The sequence below is a fragment of the Boleophthalmus pectinirostris genome, unplaced genomic scaffold (genome assembly GCF_026225935.1).
Source record: "Boleophthalmus pectinirostris isolate CB_2022bp ecotype Guang Dong unplaced genomic scaffold, ASM2622593v1 HiC_scaffold_9, whole genome shotgun sequence".
In the NCBI taxonomy this organism is placed as follows: Eukaryota; Metazoa; Chordata; class Actinopteri; order Gobiiformes; family Gobiidae; genus Boleophthalmus; species Boleophthalmus pectinirostris.
Window position 1 is genome coordinate 22,334,762 of NW_026571541.1, and position 23,420 is coordinate 22,358,181.

The 23,420-nt window shown below is 39.1% G+C and overlaps 1 protein-coding gene across 2 annotated transcripts in view; it reads left to right on the forward strand.

The window, feature by feature from the left end:
• The window catches only part of zgc:172282 (leucine-rich repeat and fibronectin type III domain-containing protein 1-like protein), a 136,328-nt gene that overhangs the window by 87,039 nt on the left and 25,869 nt on the right, over positions 1-23,420 (forward strand). Inside the window, exons 7-8 of one of the 2 annotated variants that reach the window (XM_055148061.1) lie at positions 10,402-11,042; positions 18,333-18,417. In XM_055148061.1, the coding sequence (XP_055004036.1) occupies positions 10,402-11,042; positions 18,333-18,385 (694 nt within the window). In that variant the 3' untranslated portion in view covers positions 18,386-18,417. The remainder of the gene's footprint in view (positions 1-10,401; positions 11,043-18,332; positions 18,418-23,420) is intronic. The other variant, XM_020940455.2, reaches the window with a different exon arrangement.

The following is a 23,420-nucleotide window of genomic DNA, read 5'->3' on the forward strand; positions in this document are numbered from 1 at the left end:
AGGTGCATAGGCCCAGTAAGTCCAAAATATTTACCATAAACGTGTTTAATATTACAGTTCTGCAATCTTAACAGCACCTGACCTGTCCACTGGCTCAGTCTTAAAGGTGAAGTATAGTTCTGACTCAACGCACACTGCCGCAGTCGCCTTGTCGACGTCATTTTTGATTAATGGATCTGCGTCGAGGTCTATGCACCGCGAAGTAATTCACCGCCAAAACGCTAGGGGGCTAGGACATATGTCCATCCTTTTTAAGTCAGACAGAAGCTGGCCGCATCAGGGCACAAGGAGCGAGCTGTTTTTTGAGACCTTAGCTTATGCAAGTTAGCCATGCAGTTTTAAGTTTTGTTTCTGTAAAACGTAAACACATATGCGCAAAGCTGCATTAAACAAATTATTTCTCAATGTATATTGAAAGAAAGGACAGTCGAGTACAGGAAATGTCTGTAGTGCGGTGGTAGGGACGATCAATCACATGTCAGTGCACGTCGGTCGACACAGAGGCTCTGTGTAGGGGGCACGCATCGACGCAGACTCTCTGCATTGTGATGCAGACGATTTGACGCTGGATGGTAAATTGGGCCTTTAAACCATGTCTAATGTTGTGATGTTATGTGAACCCAGCCCATCCAAATGTACACATCAAACATACAAGCTGATGCAACACTACAGAAGTGAAGGAACTCACTGTAAAATTTGTGATCAGTGCCAAAAATATGCATAGGGGCCAAACATTAGCATATCCTTTGAGTATTCATGGGGCCTCTGTACATCTGCTGTGACAGACTGCTCTCCATCACAGCACATAGGGAGCTGACTCCCTGCCCTGACTGGTCACTGTATAACGGCTGCTACGAGACCAACCAGGGTCTTAAAATGTGAGCATCGGAGGTGGAACTGGGTCATTTTTTAACTGAAAGTCAAGTGGAATAGAAATGAGAAAAGTAAAGCTGTAAGGAGTTGTACCAAGGACAAATTTGTCAGAGTACACATTCTGTTTCTGAATTTGAATGATTTTCAGATTCCTCCTCGTAATAGCATAATGAAGCCCTAATGGTGCCTAGACAAACAAATCCAAGAAATAAGCAGGCGAGGCACTTGCACTTTGTATTTTTAATTAAGCTTCAAGGCCAAGGAGGTTAATGGATTTGAATTTCAAATACATCAGGCACTTTTGTGGAATTCAAAAGTTATTCTGCCTTTTGAAAAAGAATCAAAGAAACTCTGACTTCACGCTCTTTGATGATTATTTGGTGGCTCTTCTACTTGCTGTGTACAGTTGCAGGGCGGTTAGCTACTCAAATTCATGACCCTATAGCTCCCGTTTATGCTAGAATTTTTTGATGTCCTCATTTCAGATGGAGGGCAGGAGCTTATATGGGAGATTCAATGTTTTTGAAAGAAATATCCAAACTTATGCTCTACCATAAACCAAGTGGACTAAGCAAGTGTGACTTCACCCATAGAGTTTAGTGCCACTCAAATGAGGCTCGTACCGGGAGATTTGGATATCATTACATCTCTAGTTATTCATTAAGGAAAGCGTCCACACACTTTGATTGCTTTAAGTCAATTTAACTGACAATTATCAGTCACATCTTTGAAACTGAATACTGAATATTCAGGAGCCTGTGATCAATATCAAAGACAGACTACCTGAAAAACTGTTGGCTAATACGAACTACTGTAAAGTTATGTGAGAGAGAGTTTGGGAGGTGTTTAAGAGCACAAATCAGCTCACTTGTTGTAGATCCAGCTAAATTAGTTTCTTTCTGTTCAGACTGTGTTAAAGTAAAGACTAACAACCCTCAGACAGAGCAGTTCTTACAGTTAGCATCACACCCTCAGGGAATGTTGATGACTTCAGCTGCAAAATATCAGTTGCTGAATATAAATACATCTTTGCCAATCAATGTTTGTCAATGTATTTCACGCACAAGTTACTAGCCTGGAACTGGAAGAGTTACGAGCCACTGTTGACCCCTAACAAGACATTTCAAGTACAAATACACTCTCTGGTAAATGTCAACATTTGGCCACCTTAATCAGATCATTGTCATGCAGTATCTTGTTGCATAAATACACACTCTTCAATCACAAGGCTCATTCTAATCTCTTCTGAGACAAACAATGACTTTTTCTTTTCTATTTGCGTACTTGAATGATTCCTGGATTGCTTGCAGGTGTCTGTGCCAGTTCATACGTTCTGCATGTGGTATGAGTAAACATGAACGCTAAACAAAACGACAATGGCTGTGGCTTTGTTTGTGGGATTTTGTGATCTTATTTTTTTCAGATTGTGCTTAGAAATGACTCTACTTAGTGCTAACCGGGCATGCTGGTGGTTGAACCCGCTGACAGAACCCACCAGCTTTTCAAAGTCAAATGAGCTTGGCGATGCTTTCCTGCTTGGCCTGAGACAGATGCAAGGCTCCAAAGTCCAGCCGTACTCAATTATTGATCTCTGGGAAAGGTTTCATCAATCTCCTCATAACAACACAAGCACAAAACGCAAACAGATGCTATACAGGGGGCCAATTAAGTGCCATATGTCCATTCTAATTTCTATAATGGAAGATGGTTGAATAATGTTTGTGCATATGGCAGCATCAACGCCTGGTGGAGAACTCAAATTTTCCCACAGAGAGATCTAAATTCAGACTTGTGTGTTAGCAAACAGAGTGTTCAAATAGCCTTGGAAGAGAATGATTGTGCTCCTGTGACCCTTTTGGTGAGAGAGGATTCTATGAAAGAAATAACCCTTTAACAAGGAACATGACCCATGAGATACTGTACTATAAATCACAACATTTTTCAAAGAAATTTTTAAAACTGGAGGGGAATACAGTAGTGGCAGAGTGGTTGGCTTTCCAGAATAAGGTTGTCAAAAGTATCAATACCCAGCTACTATTCAATACTGAAGCTGGAATCAAAAGTATCTATGTATCTTTACTGAAAAAATTACATACAGGGGACAAAATTGCACAATCCATGTATCATTCGTTCATTCGTTTTTCAAAATAAAACCAAAAATAAGAAAATGAAAAAAAAAAAAACAGCAACCATTTTCTTCATTATTTGTCTCCAAAATCAAAATGAAAAAAATTGATACTGATTTGTTTTTTCAGTTTTCGATTTTGTGTTTAAGTGAATAAGGAAAAAATGGATAACGGCTGTTTCCCGTTTGTGTGACTTAAACTACGTTGCCGAACTTCTGCGCTGCATACGGACTGAACCAGGACTGAACCCGAACTGATCCCAGAGCTGAACCAGGACTAAACCAAGTATAAACCAGGACTAAACCAGTCTCAGTCCAGGTCTGGTCCCGGTCTGGTCCCAATCTCAATCCTGAACCCAACAGTCTACATGGGCACACCTCCGGGCCCGTCCTGACACTCAGTCCTGGTTCATTCCTGGTTTAGTCCTGTTTTAGTCCTGGTTCAGTTCTGGGATCAGTCCTGGTTCAGTCTGCGCATAAGTTCAGCATCACTGAAAAACTAATCGTTATCAATTTTAATTTTGGTCTTGGAGACAAATAATGTAGAAAATAGCTGTTTTTTTAGTTTCTTATTTTTGGTTTTATTTTGAAAAATAAATGAACGAATGAACAAATGATATACAGATTTTGGAACTTTCTTGAATTGTTTTGTTATGGTTTTGATTCCTATCAGAACTAATATAAGCCTGAAGTACAGGACAATATTAAGGAAACTACTATTATTTATTTTATTATCACTATGGTATCGAAACCAGTAGTGTGTTTCCTTTTCCTTAGTATCAAAATTGTAATTGAAATTTTAGTGTCATGGCATCAGTATTCCTAAATGTGTCATATTGATTGAACCATAGGTCTCAGTACCCTGTGACTGATGGGAAATTGATGGGAGAAAACAAATGGAAGACTCAATCAATCAAATTAATCATATTTCAAATTACTATTATTATTTACTCCTCTTGAAATCAGGCTTTTCCATCTGTTTGTAAGAGAACAGAGAAGGGTCATTTCTGAAGTAGGAACACATGGCTGCAAATTTGAGGCTTTTAAACTAAATTGCCATCACCATCTGGCTTGTTTTCAATATTGTTATTTCCACCTCTGCATGCTGCAACAAAATTGTTCACATATTCATACCACCTCCAGCCAGCAGAGGTCACCAAACCAGGTTAGAAAACTACAAGTAGGGCTGTACCATTTTGGAGAAAACGAAAATCGATAGTGATTAGATTTGTGATTTATGTTTATAGTTGGATTCTGTTCACACTGCAAATTTTAAACAACTCTGCAACAACTAGCATTCCAACAGCACACTACTGGTTCTTGGACAATACAATTCTGACAGGATATTTTGTTCTTTTACTTTTTGTTCTTTTTGTTTTGTTTGTTCTTTTCTTCTAACTAATTGCAGCTTGGCCTGTCATGATAATTACCGTTAAATATGAAAGCTGGAACTATAGTATTTAGGTGGTCAGTATTTATCATGGGTACTTGTTCTTTGCTGTAGTCTGGAGATTTTTTTTTTTGCCATTTTTACATAATAACTTAAGATTTGAGCTGTAGAGGGTAGAATAATTTAGTCTGATTCATCAGCCAGTTGCACTTCATGGAAACCATCTGACCTCACAGCTTCAAGATTTGTTCATTTGAAGGTAGGCGGGTACATTTTTTATTTAACCAGTTGCTGCCATTTGGTCGTGATGTATGCAGTGTGCCAAATCCCGTAGGAAGAAGGGCAATAACGTTTTTCCCCCTGATAAAATTCACCAATCATTCTCTTTGTTCTGGCTTTAAATCCTTGATCTTGGGAATCGTTGCCAACACAGAATGGCTTCATCTACATCCATCTCAACCGATTTGTTTACTGTTGTGCTGTACCACGAAAGGAACCCAGACAGGCGCTTCAATTTGAAGTCATCTTCACAGCTCTTTGCTGACTGGCCAGTGCACGGTCTACAACTTCCAGGGTTCTTCCAAACCGTCTATATTCCGATTTTTGACCTAGTCGCTGGAAAGAAATGAAATTGAGCGGAGGCATTAGGTGACAGAAACCTGGCTAAGAATAAGTCACTTCTATTGCTGATTATTGCTTCATTCTGACATTTATTTGTTGCAGCTCTGGCTTTTTAAGAATACTGTCTATTTAAAAATGTGTTTAGTGGGATTATCCTGCTTTGGGTCAGTGGCATGAAGTATTTTCACAGTTTATCTCTGTATATCATGCTTCAAAATCCGTTATCGAAACAGGCCTGATTGCAGCCATGGCGATTTACAAATTGCTCCAAATCTAATTACAGTTTTGATCATGATGTATAGCACAACTATAACTTTAAAACACAGCCTAACCATGCACATCACGGCTGAAGTTCATGTGCCTTTTAGCTTCGCCTCGGGGCAGTTCTGGTTTCACGGTTTGAGCCCAATTCAGAACACAGTGCTCCAGCAGGGGACACTCCGGGAGATTATCCGTGTGATTCTCTCAAGATGTGCCCTCCGTGACAAGCACAGGAGAAACAGCATTTGAAGGCACAGCTGATGGTTAGGAGAGATAATCTGGAGCTGCTGAGGGCTTCTTGGATGCAGTCGGAGCCAGTCTGCCTTGGAAGTGATTGATCCAAAGCAGATCCATAATAACATAATTGATATTTATGACATGCCATCTGCCCACGGCTCATCAGGAAGAGTAGCGTGTAGACCGTGTAGCGTGTATAGATTAACGCAGTGACTTGAGACGCCATAAGACCAGACGATAACAAGCAGAGCATGGTGGAATTCACATTTAAGGCCGGTCTCAGAATCTGTCAATATTTGCACAAATTTACAAGTTAATTTAACAGTCTGGATGTGGTCTGCAGGAGAAATACATACAACGCATTTGAAAGATAAGGGAAAAAAATACTAACTATAAATAAGTATGTATAATATAGTATAAGATTCCCCAACAAGCATGACAGCTGCCTCCTGATATAGTCTATTGATTTAATGTGTGTAAACTGAAATGACCTGAAGTGTTTTGATGTAATTTTGCAGAAATCTCATATATTATTACAGCTGTCAATCAAATTTATTATTTTAATTTTAGAATTTGTAGACATTTCTTTGAATAGTGCAAAGATGAGTGCATTTCTTACTAAAATTTCTAATTGTTAATACTATAACTTGCCTTTCAAAATGAAATATCAGTTCCTGGTCTCTGATTTTCTAAAATATATTTCCCCTAAAAAAGTGCAACTTATAGTCCGGTGCAACTATGTTTTCTTCTTCATTATGCATTTTTTGGCCGGTGCATCTTATAGTCCGAAAAATACAGTATTAATCTCAAAATGTTTACCAGAAAAACACTGCCGTGAGCTGTGCTTTATAATTTATTGTATTTGACTTCATAGCCAAATCTTCTGACACATAAGGAGACAGTAGACAAAGCTGGACCTTCTTGCCAGGGTATTCGTGCATGTTCTTGGAGGAGGTTCAATACCGTCGATAAGCCTGGCACTGAGACCGCTCTGGCCTATAGTCTGCTCCTGCCCACTGCCCCTCCCAACCACTTCCCTTCAATCCTGCCTCTCTCTGAAATACTGCCTGTAGCCTGTCTCCGCGCATACAGAGGTGGGAATATTTATGTGAATGCAATGGCACAAAGTCTCACGGTTCATGTGGGAGTAGCTGAATGGAATCGAAAGAAAATGTATCGTAGGTGACAAAAAGATAGGGCTGACTAATATACCTACAGAGAGGAGGCAATGTTGTTTACCTGCTGGAATTTCCCCCAGGATAGTGGTGTCCTGCCCTGGGTGAGACTGAGATTACAGGTGACATGTTAAGAATTAAGAATGTGTTTAATCACGTAGAGATTACTTCTGCCGCAGTACGGGAAAGGGGAGAGTGGGGGGTCCTGGATATGTGTCAGATTACTGCAGAATTGCAATCTCCATAGGGAAATAAGGACCAGTGTGGTAGGGTGTCTTATGCCATAGGCTGCACTAAATGGATATGTACATTGCGTCCATGTATCATCCTATATCTGACATACAATAATAGCTTGGTGGTGCAGGCATATAAACTGATCAGAAATAATGTGATTACAGACAGAATCAATAATACAATCATCTCTTAGTGAGAGGGATTTACTGCAATAATTACCAACAAGAAAGCACTGTCTTAAGTGGTGCTTAAAATGGGTATTGGGAGTTTATTCACAGTCAACAGAATACTGTGAGTTCTTCTACAGGGAGAAAAAAAATAAGAATTGACAAAAAATGTTAGACTAAAACTAAAGCATGTATTTTGTGTGTGCTTGTTTTGAGTTTTATTATTATTATTTTTCTTTTCTTTTTTCTTTTTTTCTTTTTTTGGTATGTTTAATGCAAAGTGTGTGGGCTTGCATCTCAATATCTCAACATCTCAGGCGTTTTATTTGGGCCTACTCTTGCTTGTTGCCATAGAAATGTTATTCCTATGGCTATAATATTACACAGTATGGCATTATTTATCTCCATCAAATATGATTTCTATTTCTTTTCTACTTTATATTTCCATAGTTACTACAGACTCAAAGTTTTGTTTAAAATGTGACTTGGTTTATAAGTGCATTACAGTTATATCCTGTGGTCTAATCTAGAATAGAATTGTCAGGTAAAAACAGCGAAATACAGTATAATGCCATACTGTGGAACATTCCAAGCAGTATCTCTGTGGAGAAAAGAAGGTGATGAACCTTCTGCCAAAAAAGTTACACAGTTCAACTTTTAGTGTTGCATTCTATTATGTATATTGCACATTTAGAATACATTTTGGGAATAATTCAGCTTTATGATTTGGTTTTGATATTATTGTTATCATCTTATATACTTTTTTTTACTATGACAGACCTTTCCATAAGGACATACTGTGACATAGCTGCAAAACATGGATGAAAAAGCAAAGGGAAGACTTGTTCGAGCATGACACTGGCTGTGTTGTAGACCGGTGCAGTGGGACAGGAGCACAGAGAGGGCTGCTCTCGGGCAGGTTTGTGTTGGCAGGAGCTGCGCAGGACCTGGGCTGGTTCTGATTCAAGCCTGTGCCAAGCCCTGACAGCGTGCCCACTGTGCAATGTCACCTACAGCACCGTGCCATGTAGTGTGGCACAGAGAACATCATTCACACACTGGGCTATAAGGGGAGAAGAAAAGGAGGTTAGGGTTTATTTATTTTTATTTATGTATGTTGCACTTATGTAATAGAAAGGACACTATAAAAAAATGACTCTTGTGAGCTTTAAGCCATGTTATAATAATGTTACCTCATCAAAAACATACCTCGAGTTGTGTTTTATTTCATTCACATGTTTGAGTAATCCTGGTTTATTAGTCTGTCTACATCTCCCAAACTCATAAAGCAGTAGTTTTCAAGTTAGTTCAGTATAGTTCAGTTGAGATTGGCTGTTCCAGGGCTGAAATTATCCAGAAGTTGTGGATTGAGTTTTAAAAACACTGGAGCACTTCCTGTGTTACCACATGACGTAGAAGTGATGAAGTATTTTCAGTTTGACAGAAGAACTCAGATTAAATATGCAGGATTTGTGTTTTAAATGTGTGAATGAAGCAAAACAAAACTCCAGGTATGTTTTTGATAAGGAAAACAACATTATAACCTAGATTTACTTTTAAAAAATGTGTAATGTGGGGACACAGCCATGCATTAAATAATACGGTGCACAGTGTTATGAGGGCACTTCGAGTTTGTAATACTTTATTTTATTTTATTTTTTTCCCTTTGGTGAAGTAAAATAATAATTTCAGAGATATTTTTTGTACAGGTAATCAAAGTGCACTGTATTACTTGATTTCAATAATAAAATATGTATAGGACTTTAGGAGTAAGTAAGGTGGTTATTTAGGTATTAGTAAATGTGGTAAAGGTAGCAGTGGCAAGCACAATTTTCACAAAAGGTGGAAGATACAATGAAAAATGAATAATATCACAAATGTTGCCTGTGTTTTGCCTCAACTGCCTACAGCAAAAGAACCTTGAAATGTGTCAACAGGAGAAAATGATGAGTGGCGAAACTTTCTCTCTAAAAACTTTTGTCCAGTTGACAGAATTTAACTTTTTATTGCTATCACAAATGTAGTTTGGGAGGTATGCTGAACAAGTACTGTGGTAGAATAAACTGAAGTCATCCTAGAGTTTCACCATCAGAGCGAGACATGGACCCTGAAGACATTGTGAGAGTATTGTCCAGTCCAGTCTGTTGTAGGGAGTATATAGCTCTGATGACATAGGCCAAGATAACAAAGATGGAGCTGGCAGTATACTGAGTACATAATAGAAAATATTTTTAAAAGTCTACAAGAAGAGCTGGCATAGGTCATATTTTTGGAGGTTTGTAGTTCATTTCACATTCCATTCATATTTAGCGAGATATTTGAAACTCAACCAAGACATTTATAGATACTTTTGATGAACTGCCATACTATCATCTGCTCATTGTCATGGAGATATAATCCAAAAAATATTAAGATATTTAATTTTTGTCAATTTGGCCCACCCTTCATTTGGACTTTACATATCAAATTTCCTTTTTTGAGAGCTCATTTAGTCACCTGTAGAATTTCATCTGAAAGTCAACTCAATCTGAAAGCTTTCTCTGCCACATGACCTTTACAAATGTCACCACAGTAAATATGTTTCCCCACTTTGTTTTGAAAGTTATGACAAATAATTCCCTATTTACCACCTTTGTATCAGCACTGAAAAGCATGCTCTCATGCAATATTCACTTGTCTGGAAAATATGTGTGAGATTTAAATAACAATCTTATTATTTGACTGTAGTTGACTAGATTCAGACAAAGTTGCTATAAAGACATTCATAAAATGTTGCTAGTAATGCAGTTATTCACACAGTTTGAATACCACAGCAGTAGTGATGAATGTAACAGGCCCATACCCAAGTTCATACATGTATGTAATGTGTGACATTTATTCAGCACCTTCATACCATGAGCCTTATTAGCATTTGGTGCATACAACCTCATGTCCATAAGTTTGATCAGTGAAGAAAATAATCCACATATTTCTTCATTTTGCCCTGGTTAGAGGCAGTGGCATACCAATAGTTTCATCCTTCAAAATGGAATTGGTACATTTCAAACACGGGTAAGCAAATGGAGTGTGGTAATCACATTCAAAAAACATGTGGGATCCAAAAACAGGTGGTGTATGGTCTGAGGAATTTGAGACTCATAATATGAAAAAAATAAAAATACACACTGCATAATAATGGATATGTATGCTAGATGGATAGTATAGATGCATGTGGGGGGCAATAAGGACAAATTTGCTTCTCTTAGAATTGAGATAATCAAGCAAAGCTAAAATAGACTTACTTTACTAACATTGTTTTTTCTCTTCTTGTGTTGACAGAATGATTCCATCCACGACCAACGACTTCCTGGTCCGTGACCTGGCGCCTGGGCGGAGCTACGACCTGTGTGTTTTGGCGGTGTTTGATGATGTGGTCACTTCACTCACTGCCACTCGCCCTTTGGGATGTCTCTCCTTTAACACCGACACAGAGTTCAGTCAGTGCCAGGCTATCCATAGCCACTTTCTGGGAGGAACTATGATCATTATCATTGGTGGAATCATTGTGGCTTCGGTTCTGGTTTTTATAATTATCTTAATGATACGATACAAAGTGTACAGCCATGGAACGGGCCACGGGAAAGCGGCCATTTCTGCGGCTGCACCAAGAACACAGAGCAACGGGCAAGGAGGACAGGTACAGGTCCTCCCTCAGTCTGCATCCAAAGTGACTGATGGTCAAGAGGACCAAGAGCTGGGCCCGTCCCGAGCCGTGTCGCCTAGCAACACCCTCAGAGACACTGTTGCTCTGGTGGAGGAGGAGAGCACAAGCCAGAACATTATGTCTAGGACTGACTCTTTGGCTAGTGAAGAAGTGCTCTCCCCTACTAAGGCCCGCTTCACTTCCCGAGTGGCCATCGAGATGAAAAACAGACCGCCATCTGTCGCCAAAGAAGCAACCTCCCCCAAGGATCTGGCAGGTAGAGACAGACCGCGGGGGGGAAAAGACATTAGGACAGCCGCTGAGAGGGGACGGGCTAAATGAAAGAGGTGCAAGACTGACAAATGCTAGAGACACAGATAGCACGAGCACACAGAGACAAGAGGGAGCAAAAAACACAATCAGAGATAAAGGAGGATGTTAGATAAGGTGCAATTGAGACTATGAAATGGAGTGAGAGAATAATGCGCTGCGTGCTTGAGTGTGAACAACTGAACCCTCTGACATCCTTGTGGACCTTTACAGCTCTGAGCTTTAATCAAAAGTTTTAATTAAACTTTGATCAATGATGAATCAGGTGCTAAGGCCAAAGAGCAAACCTTATTGGAGAAATGACTTATTAAAACATATCGAAGCCTTCATCCGTCATTACAAAGTGAAAGTTATGGCTTATCGCGGTCACATACTTTGTAGACTTTGCTCGACTCCCAGAGTTACGAACGTCTGCTCTTTCTGCGCAATCCATTATCTTGCATTAAACCTGCTGGAAATAGTTAGACTTGAAGCAGCCACAGAAAGCTTGTTAGCTATTTAGAATGACACAAGCTGAGTGCTGAGTGTAAAAGAGGTAACGTTCGTGCTTTACAACAAAAGAAAGGTTCAAAACACTCCAACTTTCACATTAACAAGAAAAGTTTTTGCACTTGTTAAACTTACAGGGGCTACTTTGAGACAATGCTTCATTAGGAGAAATTTTTAGCCAAAATATCTTAAATGATATGATTTAATGATTGGTATGATAGACCTTAATTATAACATAATTAAAAAAGCTTCTTCTATACATGGCCCCATTAATGTATTATCAGTCTTGGCTTCACTCCATGTAAATTGTGCCCCTTGAGTCATTGCCGTGCTACTCTGCGCATTGACTCCATATTCAGATGGGTTATAATTAAACCCAACGGGTACATAAACAAATTCCAATATTATAATGGGGAAAAAGGCCTGTAGTGAATTAGAACCTGTGCCTTTTGCCATAAGGCATGACGAAAGTCCAAGAAACCCTGTAACCCCAACTGAAATCAATCTTTAACTTCTTTCAACCACTTAGATTCACAAATAAGTTGCTATGGAAAAAGTCATTTTGTGTATAAAGGTGCACAAGAGATCCATATATGATTGCTTTTCCTAGAATATACTGAATTAACTTGCATTAACTATAGGTGTTTTTACTGTTCATAAATACCTTGAAATCATACATTCTTACTTTGTGCCAGGTCACCTCTCCACGGATTTGACCTGGTCTCCATTGAGATAGAGAAAATGAAAGGAAATAGCATCTCCATGGAGACAAGCGGGTAGCTGACCATCCAAAAGAAAGCATTGAACATTTCCTCTCCTGACAATTTTTTTCCAATTTCTTAAACAGACATTGACATTTAAAACAAGCACTGAGGGTTTCATTATAAAGCAAAGGCCAATATTCAAAAAGCAAATAAATAAATAAAGTAAAATGTGCATACATTATTGGTAGATCAAACTCACATTTTAAAGACTCCACTCTGTACTTAACTAGTCTAAACCACACACATCCAGGGACATGTTCTGTTCCTTTGGAGGTCCAATTTTCTGCAATAAGCCTACTTCAGCACACTTCCCCTTTAACATTAATCCACTCGACAAACTGGGCTTTCATTAGAACGTATAAAAAACCCCAGACACCATTTCACATGAGTGGCTTAAATAGCTGAGTCGCCATGCTTTATCAGCTCTCCATTTCGTCATTCTATTGGCCTTTGTGAATGGGCTGAAATTAGGTGCCATTGAGCCATGCGCTGATAGCAGTAAGAGGAGGAGATCTTTGGAGGGCCCAGGCTAGCTTAGCGGGTTCAGCCAAAGTTCCACCTCCACCAACTCTGGACGAAGACTAAAATGACACTTATTACACAATTAATCACCAGGGGATGTTGTTACAAAGCCAGCTAGATTTTTTATTGGATCAAATTAAACTACAGGGGCTGTTAATTGGTTTGAAGTAATGGATTCTGGGTTTTTAGGTCATGTTCTTGGTAGCTGGAAAGTGTTGCCAGTGAAAGATGCCTCCCATTGCAGCTGCTAAAACTGGGGTCTCATTTAGTATTTCAGAACATTATACACACTTACAAACAAATGTGTCACAGTACTACATTAAACTTATCTATCTCCATGGGGTTATGGTGCCAAGTTACAGGTAAGAACTATAGAAAGGCATCCCTGCTCACAGAGTTTTAAAAGTCATGCAATAAAAACACCTGCAACTGAATAGTGCAAGACACATAAGTTTAGCTCAAGGTCAGGTTTATTTATACAGCACATTTATAAACTGATACAGTGCCCAAAGTGCTGCACATGATGAAATTACGAAAAATAATTAATGCTAAAAAGTATAAGCAAAACTCTTTTTTGAAATATTTGCATACAAATGTCACATAAAAGTGTAGCTAGCTTTAATACCATACTGTGGAACATTACAGGGAAAGCAATAACATCTCCATGGAGACAAGAATTTGATGGAACCCCCAACAGAAAAGCCGCACAGTGCACCCTTAATATAAATTAGTTGAATTAATATTATATGCAGGTCTATATGTAGAACCAGCTAGATTTGAATTACTACTACTACTGATGCTATATCTGTCTGTACTATAACTAATAAAGACAGATGATATTTGGACTGTATCAAAATTAAATCTCTAGTACAGGCTGATATTTGGTCAATGAGCATCTTAAAAAATACATTCAAAGCTTTATATTAACACATTAATATGGAGACATCGCTCCACAAACGTAACTACACAGCGCTCTCATAGGTTTGCAGTAAAAAGGGCTTTGGGTGAGTTTGTAGTAAATTTGAGTTACATAATTTGTGGAAAATAATCAAACTCGCCTCATCATATTGGCTCAAAAATATCAGCAGAGCTTATCGGCCGTCATTTGCTCTGAATTCTAAACAATCTCTATCGACGTTGGACATGAAAAAGCCCATATTGGTTGATCTCTTATAACTACCCCTACCATAACCAGTAGCAGCACTTACCATTAAGCTAATTTGACACACTGGGATCTGTGTGTAACTCAGGGGCAGTATATTCTGTTAAATTATGCCTCTGTAGAACAAGGAAAGCATGTGCTCATTAGCTGTGTGAAAGGTTAGATTTTGTTGGACATAAATCTTGCTTGAAATCTGTTTTTGTACTTCCCGGCACTAACACTATAGACTACATTGTGAACTTGCTTGTTTTCCCCTATAGGCATAGTTAACTGTTGCAACCTCACATAACCCTGACCCAAAGTATATCCAAAGAGCACAGCTGCAGTGTAATTACGATTTTTAGTTTGATCGAAAGAAACAAGTTGCCACTAGTTGTGTATTGTTGTAGTACTTTGATTTCCAGGAGCGATGGCACTTTGAGGCCAAGCCACAAAGACAGAACTACAGTGTGCACAGCGTGTTGAGGTTATAGCAGTTGGAGTTGTAGCCTGTGATGTGTTTTACTGGTTGGTGCATTGCAGAGAAAGGCAACATTGATCTGATCAGAGAGAAGCAAGTCGCCGCGGAAACAAAGCGCCCCAGGAACAAGGTGCGACTGGCAGAAAGACGCGCACAGAAAGCCCCATTAAAGACAAGCTTGTCTCCAACCACAACCTCACCTGAAACTCCTCTGTCAGAGCAGAGTGTGTGATGTGGATGGTTGAGTGGCATGGTTATTTTGTTAGTGTATAAACAATTATGGGACAACAATAGAACATTTATTACAACGGTATACAACAAAAATACACTCAAATACACACTACGTAACTTTTCTGATTGACGGTTTGCCACCTTTTTCTCTCATGGAGCTTTATTTGCATGGAAAAGAAATAATTTAGTGTTGTCAAATCCTTATCTCCGTGGAGAAAGTTTGATGCCATGGAGAACAGACCCATCCATTTTCTTCCACTGTACCAAGAGGCAGGTTGTGGAGGCAGCAGTCTACACAGGGATGCCCACAGTCCTTCTCCACACACACTTCCTCCAGGCATCCAGGAGGCAACAGAACAGCCACCTCAGCTAGCTCCTCTCGATGTGGAGGAGCAGCGACTCTACCCTGAGCTCCTCCTGTGTGACTGAGCTGTTCACCCTTTCGTTAAGGGAGCGCCCAGCCACCCTGAGAAGGAAACTCATTTGGACTACTCGTATATGCAATCTTGTTCTTTCGGTCATTACCCAAAGCTCATGAACGTAGGTCAGGGTAGGAAAGTTAATCATAAATCAAGAGCTTTGTCTTTCGGCTCAGCTCCTTCTTCATTACAACAGTCTGATACAGCGAATGCATCAGCAAGCAGAAAACTTGTGCACCTTTAACTTAGACAAACTTTAGGTTTACACAAGGACATAATCATTAAAATAAGTAGAAAGTTCACTCTAGAGGGCACTAGGTCTTGCAGTTTCAAGGAATATCCTTAAGCAGAAAATAAAATGTAAGGTTTTGAATATTCATGAAGCGAAAGTTTGAAATGTTAAGTAGGTTTTTGGCCAAAACAACTCTTATGTTAAGAGAATATCATCTCTGTAGGTGGAAAAATGCTATACTTATACTATGCTTATACAGCGTGTTAATGTGCACACAAGAAGTATTATTGGCATTGACATGTTTTCCTCTCATTTGAATGAAATGATTCTATTCACTGAGAATGTTTCACATTATGTTTGAAGAATCAAAGAAAATATTCCACTCCAAGACAGATCTGAGAAATTATTAACTAAGACTTCTTTAGCAGAGAGAGATACAGGATTTATTGACTTTTCCATTTTGAATAAAAGTGCATAGAAGTGCTTTTAATTTGAATAATACATTTAAGTTATAGGTATAGTATATTTCAGAATAATCTGCCTAAAAGTGCACTGTCATTTTTCTGGTGGAAAGTCATGCACTACAAGTTTGTCTCCATGGAGATGTTATTGATTGGCCTGGAATGTTTCACAGTATTGCATTAAACTGACATATTGTCTATCACATTTGCTAAATATGAATATGGATTTTTACTGTGAATGGGCTTGGCTCTCCACAGATCTGACATGTAAATTGACACTGTAGTCTCCGCATAGATAAGTTCATGCCATGATTTAGCACACTAGAAACAATGCAGACACTCCACTAGAAAAGTTATTGTGTGCACCTTTACCTATACAAAAGAGTTCACTGTCAATTTTAAAGATGCACTGTGTAACTTTTCTGGTGGAGGGATCTACTACCTGCTTGCTTGTCCTGCTTGTTATTGCCTTCCCTGGAATTGTCCATGGTATGACATTAAACATATCTATCTGTGCTTGCTCCAATGTGATGGTTTAATCAAGGAGGCAGCAAATCCTCCACTAGAAATGTTACGCAGTGCACCTTTAAAGCTTATTTTTAATATTATGAACAAACCACCAAAGGCAAACCAACTTAATCCGCATAATATCCAGTCTGTTTGCGACAATGGCCACTTCTAGATTAACTGTGACATGTAGCCAGCGGTCAGTGACTTCCCTCTAGCTCTCACACATACATTTGCACATTTTGAAAAGCAAGGCCCCAAGCTGTCTTCACAAGTTCTCATCAGATTAGGACACTACTATTGTAAAGATGTGCCTGGTGTGTATCTGTGTGTGGCCAAGCAGTGACCCTGGATCCTGCCCGTCCTCTGTGAAGATTCATCTATCACTCCTCTTCCTGGTGTCATCCAACATGGCCGACACTATTCTTCACCGTCGTCTGCCTCTCACAAGTCCTTACCGTGGGCTTTTTTCACGATTTTTCATACACTGTTGTGGCACTCTGGAGCGTCCGTGTGGGTCCGTGTTGCAATGGTGTGTGACAGTAGGGCTGCACGGTATGAGAAAAGCACTGTGGTAAACAGAACTGCTGTGTGGCCAATATGTTTGAAGTTGTGCACAAGGATACAACATAATATAAAAATCTGTGTATCATTCGTTCATTCGTTTTTCAAAATAAAAACAAAAAGAGAGAACAAACAAACAGACAAACAAAAAACAGTTTTCTTCAATATTTGTCTCCAAAACCAAAGTTTTCGATTTTGGGTTTAAATGAATAATGGAAAAAACGGATAATGGCCGTTTCCCGTTTCCGTGACTTAAACTTCGATGCCAGACTTTTGTGCCGCAAACGGCTAAACCAGGAATAAACCAGGTCTAAACTAGGACTGAACCAGGACTAAACCGGTCTCAGTTCTGGTCTCAGTCACTGTCTCACTCCTGGTCTGGTTCCAGTCTCAGTCCTGGTCTCGTCCTGGTCTGGTTCTGGTCCTGGTCTGGTCCCGGTCTTAGTCCTGATCATCTGACAGTTTACGCGGGCGCAAACCTCTGGGACCGTCCCAACACTCAGTCCTGGTTCAGTTGGTTTAGTCCTGGTTTAGTCCTGGTTTAGTCCTGGTTTAGACCTGGTTTAGTCCTGTTTTAGTCCTGTTTTAGTCCTGGTTCAGTCTGTATGTGGCGCATAAGTCCAGCATTGCAGTTTTAGTTATGGAAACAAGAAGCCGTTATCCATTTTTTCCATTATTTATTTAAACCCAAAATCAAAAACTGAAAAAAACGAATGGTTATGTTTTTTTCATTTTGGTTTTGGAGACAAATAATGAAGAAAATAGTTGTAAAAGTAGTAGTTAGAAATAGAATAGTTAGAAAATAATACAAATTTGCCCTGTATATCAGCCCCAAAATATCGGTATCTGTATTGGCATCAGCCATGAAAGAAAAAAAAAAACATTGGTCAGTCTCTAATCAATACTATTCCAACAAATCAGTTAATAAAGAAACAACTAATTACCGACAGTAGTTAGTTCATATGGAGGGTCTGCCACATATTTGTCTTCATGGAGATGTTATTGCTTTGCCTGGAATTTTCCACATGGCAAGAAAGTCTCTATCTCTATGGACACAAGCAGTTCAATGTCAGATCTGCAGAGAGGCGGACCTACCGAATGCAGGTCTTTCAAAAAAAGTTACTTAGTGTGGAAATATAAGAGCAGATAAAAGTTGGAGAAAGTACGGCCCACTTCTCTGGCAGATAGACGCTCATATTGCTGTGATCCAGTTTGAGGAGATCCACATAGCCTGAACACCAAAACAGTAACTTTTTGATATATTGTGAAGCCCTATGTGTTTGTGTGTTTCATATTGCTTCTTGTCATGTCTCCACTCTCACGATTGTTTTTGGCTTTGCTCTCTCCCTCTGTCTCTCTCTCCCTCTCTCTCTCTCCCTCTCTCTCTCACCCTCTCTCACCTCCCTGTCTTCCCGGACGCCTCCAGCAGCAGACAGCAGACGGCCTCGTAGTGTGGAGTGGAGGGCCTATAAGATCTGAAGCTCAGTAGACCACAAAACTTCACTCTCAAAGTAATGACTGGCACTTAAAACTGAAGCCTCCCTTCCCAAGATGCCTGCCCCCTTTCCTGCTGTCCAGTCCTTAATCCCTCTGGGCTCCCAATCCCTCACTCCTCTGAACTCTCTATCAAAGCACTACAATTTCACCCAAATTAAATAAAACATTTCAGATATAACACATTGCCAAGTAATGCCTTTATACATACCAACACAACAGGTATTGTAGTGGATAGGGTAATAGGGTAATAGTTTCATTGCATAGTTTCATTTAATCCCAGATAGTTCTGGGACCAGACCATAGTGTGACAATGGTACTTATTAGGGATGTGCCAGTCACAGCTGCTTATTTGTAGCACATGTCCCAAAAAATGTTAAAGACACCTTAAAATTTCTTGTATTATTCTGAACAAAATATGTAACTTATTTTACCTACTGCCATGGCTTTCTGTGCTCTCCACCTGTTAGTCACGTCTATACAATATCAGGGACAAAGAATGTGGTGCAAAAATGATCAGACCAGAGCATTTCATGGCTGGAGGGTTGCATCTGACAGCCAGGCTGGTGCCACCTAGTGACTCCACTCAATTTCATTTCTCTCCAGTGACTAGGTCAGGAAGAGGTCAGGAGAATACACTAGATGGTTTGCAAGAACCCCGGAAGTTGTAGACTGTGCACCGGCCAATCAGCGAAGAGCTGTGAAGCCATGACGTCAAACTCAAGTGCCTGTCTGTGTCCTTTTTGTGGTACTGCATTGCATACGTCACGACCAAATAGCAGCGATTGGTTGAATAAAAAAAGTATCGGCCTATGGTCGAGCGAACAAATCCTAATGCTGCCAGGTCAGACGGTTTCCACAAAGTGGACTCTTGGTCTGTTTTAATTGATACTTTGCTGTGATGTCACACTGAGGGGTTCTACATGCATCTCCTATGGTGGAATGTTTAGGAATTACCATAGTGACACATTGCGTGCATTAGCAAACACAGACAAAACTGTTTTAAGATCTGAAAACTCAAGAAAAAAAAAAAAAACTGATTTAAACAGCAGATTTAGGAGCCTGCTACCACTACATGCATTCATGGTCCTGTTTAGGTGCTTGATTCTCAACAAAAAGATGAGAGACAAGGTGTACTTTTGGCACAAATCATCTCACCTAGTGTAGTTTCAGTTAAATCTGCACTTTTTGGTCTGATTGTGTTAAAATAAAATAAAGTAAAACTAAATTAGCAGAATTTCTATCAGAGTAGTGCCTACAGTTAGCTTCAGACCCCCAGGGAATGTTGGGGCTGCAAAGTATCAACACAGTACATACACATTTTTGATAGTAATAGTAATAGTAATAGTATAGTAGTAGTAATAGATTTTAGCTAATAACTTACAGACTTGCTTGACACTACACACACTACATAGTATTTACTTTGGGTGAATACTTCCTCTTACTTCCCTGTCTAATTGTCCTGCCTTTAGTGAAGTACTTTTCTCCTTTTGTGCCCCTGCTGCTCGTATCTCTCTGCCCACATTGTTTACGTGATAAGCCCTATTTCTCCTCCCCTCTCCTCTCTTTATCCATCTTCCCACCTCTTTGTCTGGACCATCTCCGCCTTCGTTCCCTGTCCTCCGTCCATCTCTCCTGCCCTTCGTCCATCTCTCCTGCCCTCCCAGACAAATCTTATCACATGTGGTTTACGGCTCTTTCCCCTGTATCTCCTCCCGTCCCTCAGCAGCCTGCTCTGGATTGATGGTGAGGGAGAAAAGTATAGGGAGATGGAGGAGCAGACAGAGCATATGTGATGGATGTAAGCGTTACCGAGGGAACGCATGTAGCATTCTTAAAGTGACACCTTAAATGCCGATGCTACATAAAGACACTTAAAGAAGATGCTGCTTCACACATACACTGCAAAATGTGACAAGCAGCAGAAGCTTAAATGGCTTGTACTTGTGTAGGATATTTATCTTGTCTGAAAGAGGTTGAAACTTTTTTGCTGGTTTGAAATGTATGACTATTTCTGAATCGTTTTAAATGCGTTTTAGTTATTATATTCTTTTCTTAAGACAAGTTTATCATTTATTATTTAGTGACCTATAAGTACAATGTATAATTTATGTAAAAGTCCTATATTAATATTTAATATGTTAACTTCATAACTAAGCTTTGTTATTATAATGTTACCTCATCACAAACATACCTGGAGTTGGGTTTTGCTTTACTCACACGTTTACATAAGCCTGTATTATTACGTTGTGCATCTCCAAAGCTCAAAATGCTTTGTTCCACCTTGAAATGTCTTGAAACTTTTACTTTTAGTTCAGTAGAGATTGGCAATTCCAGGGCTGAATTATCCAAATGACTCCAGTGAAGCCGTATGGAGTTTAAAAACACATTGGAGCACTTCCTGTGTTGCCACATGACATCACAAAGTGTATTCAGTTTGAGAGTCCTGTTCAAAATGTAGTGGAGTAGAAACACAGATACCTGCTCTCAAATGTAATAAAGGAAAAGTAAAAAGTATTCACTAAAAATGTACAATAATGTAAAGTAAAGATACCCAACATTTGTACTTAAGTACAGTGCTTTACCACTTTGTTACACTCCACCACTGTTTAAAATGTACCCTAATAACCAACTATAAATGGCACAGCTAAGAAAAGAAAGACAAACCACCACAGCACACTCTCTATTTATTATCCAACAAAATACCACTGTTCTGTTGTCTTCACTCATTTTTGTTGTCCTGCACATCCGTGACAAATGTGAGCAAATTTGGAGAGTTAAAAGTTAGAAATATAGCTTTAATGGGGGCTTTTTAAACACCACTGCAAAGAAGCAATAATAGCGGCAATTAAGGGAACCTGGGTACAGCGTCATGCTTTGTAAGGCAGCAGGATGCCGGGGGAAGTTGCGCTGTAGTTGGCATTTAATGACTAAAAGGCTCTGGTCTAAATGGTGAGATCCAGTCACACAGATGTGAAGTAAAGCTGACATTTCAAACCTCCAGAGCTCCATACTGTTGCATCATCCTTGTTCTCCCACTGGATGTGATATATATTAAATACACAGCACTGCTCGTTTTCAACAGACGCAGAATAACACAAAAGGAAATAGCATAAAGAGTAAACTCTATCGGGAGTCGTTTATGTCATTTTCCATTTTCTGGTCTTAGTAAAGTGTAACCTAAAGGGCCCATATTACGCTATTTCTGTGAGCTATGTTATAATTTGCTCATCAGACACATAACAAGTGTTTTGTTTCATCAAACATGTTTAACACACAAACCCTGCATTTTAAGATTGTGTTCTTCTGCGTTTTTAAACTCCATACACCTTCAATAGAATCATTTGGATCATTTCAGCAGGAATTCCCAATCTGAAACTCTGCTGAATCTCTAGTGAACAAAAGGTAAAAGGTAGCTGTTAACGTTACAACTACTCCTTCTTGACATCGCTAGGTGGAACAGAACATTTTGAGCTTTGGAGATGTAGACTAATAAAAAAAAGGGTACTCAAACATGTGTGAACGAAACAAAACACAACTCCGGGTATATTTTTGAGGAACAGTGTTATAAAATGACTAATGGCTCACAAGAGTCGATTTTGCGTAATATAGGACCTTTTAATAAACAATTTAATTAGGTGCATTGTTTGTGGGACATAAAAGCATTTTAAAATTCCCACTGCGATCTCTGGGACAAAATATATGATCAGTTTCAAATCATATGTCTTGTGTCTTGCCCTAAACTGACATATGAACATCTACAGAATATAGAGTTGGCCCCACACAGAAAATTCATGTTCTACTGAAATTATGTTACCCATGGAACCAATATATTTTACACTGTTAATATATTACTGGCAAGAGTGGTTGCCACATTTGTACTGTAAAATGTGGATTTCCAGTACAGTATATTTTACTTTATAGTAGTGTAAGACCAGAGGCGGCGCTACCATTAGGCAAAAGTAGGCGGCTGCCTAGGGCCCCCAAACCTGGAGGGGCCCCCAATCAATTTCCCTCAGTGCTATTAATGGCCTAGGCCTTAGAGAAATTTGATTTTCTTTCAGTATGATATTAAATGGGAGTAGTTTACTTTTAAATAATAATCATAAGAAAAATAATAAAACCAAACAAAAACAAAAACGGTGCATTATAGTGACGGCCCCAAACTCAAGTTCACCAAATTGCTCACTCAGTCACTGTGTAAGACTATAATGTAAAAAAATATATATATATGTAATTGGTAATATACTGTTGGCAGGTTGGTTGCCAGAATTACGCTGCACCATGTTAATGCAAACCATAAAACGATAAAATGTTCAGTTGTTATATTAATACATTTATGGCATGGTTTGTTCCCATAATTAAATGACTGTTAAAATTGTTATGCACAATAAGATATCATATATGTTTACAGTACCATACCTTAAAACTGCAAATGCTGATCAATAGAACAAGATGCACTTTTTTAAACTTTCCAAAGTCTTATATTGTCACCATATTTTCACAGCAAAACTCTTGCCCCCACAGATGCCTTTATTTTCCTTGTTAGATCAGCAGATTTGTTTAGCTTCTGTTAATATTGCTTTTCATAAAATCACAAAAACAGCTACACCTGGTATTAGGACAACAAAGAAATAACACCAGAGGCAGCTGCGTCACCGGCCATTTTAAAGATGCACTCCCGATATGTTTTCTGTTCAGAGTCAGTCAGGTTATTGCATTGCCAGGGATGTTCCACAGTATAGCGTTAATCTAGTTAGCATTCATTTCATTCTGATGTTTTTACTGATCAAAATTACCATAAAAAAGCATGGATTATTACTGTGAGGATTTTTTTCCACAGATCTGACTTCTTATTTGGCCTGGTGAGGTTCTATGTTACGCAAAATTGACTTTTTTGAGCTTTAAGCCATGTTATAATGCTACGTTATTATTATTTTTTCAGGGTCTGTTTTTGTGGGTTAAAACGACTAAATATTTTATCGGAAGTGCCTTTCATTTGGACGGTGATGGTGTTTTT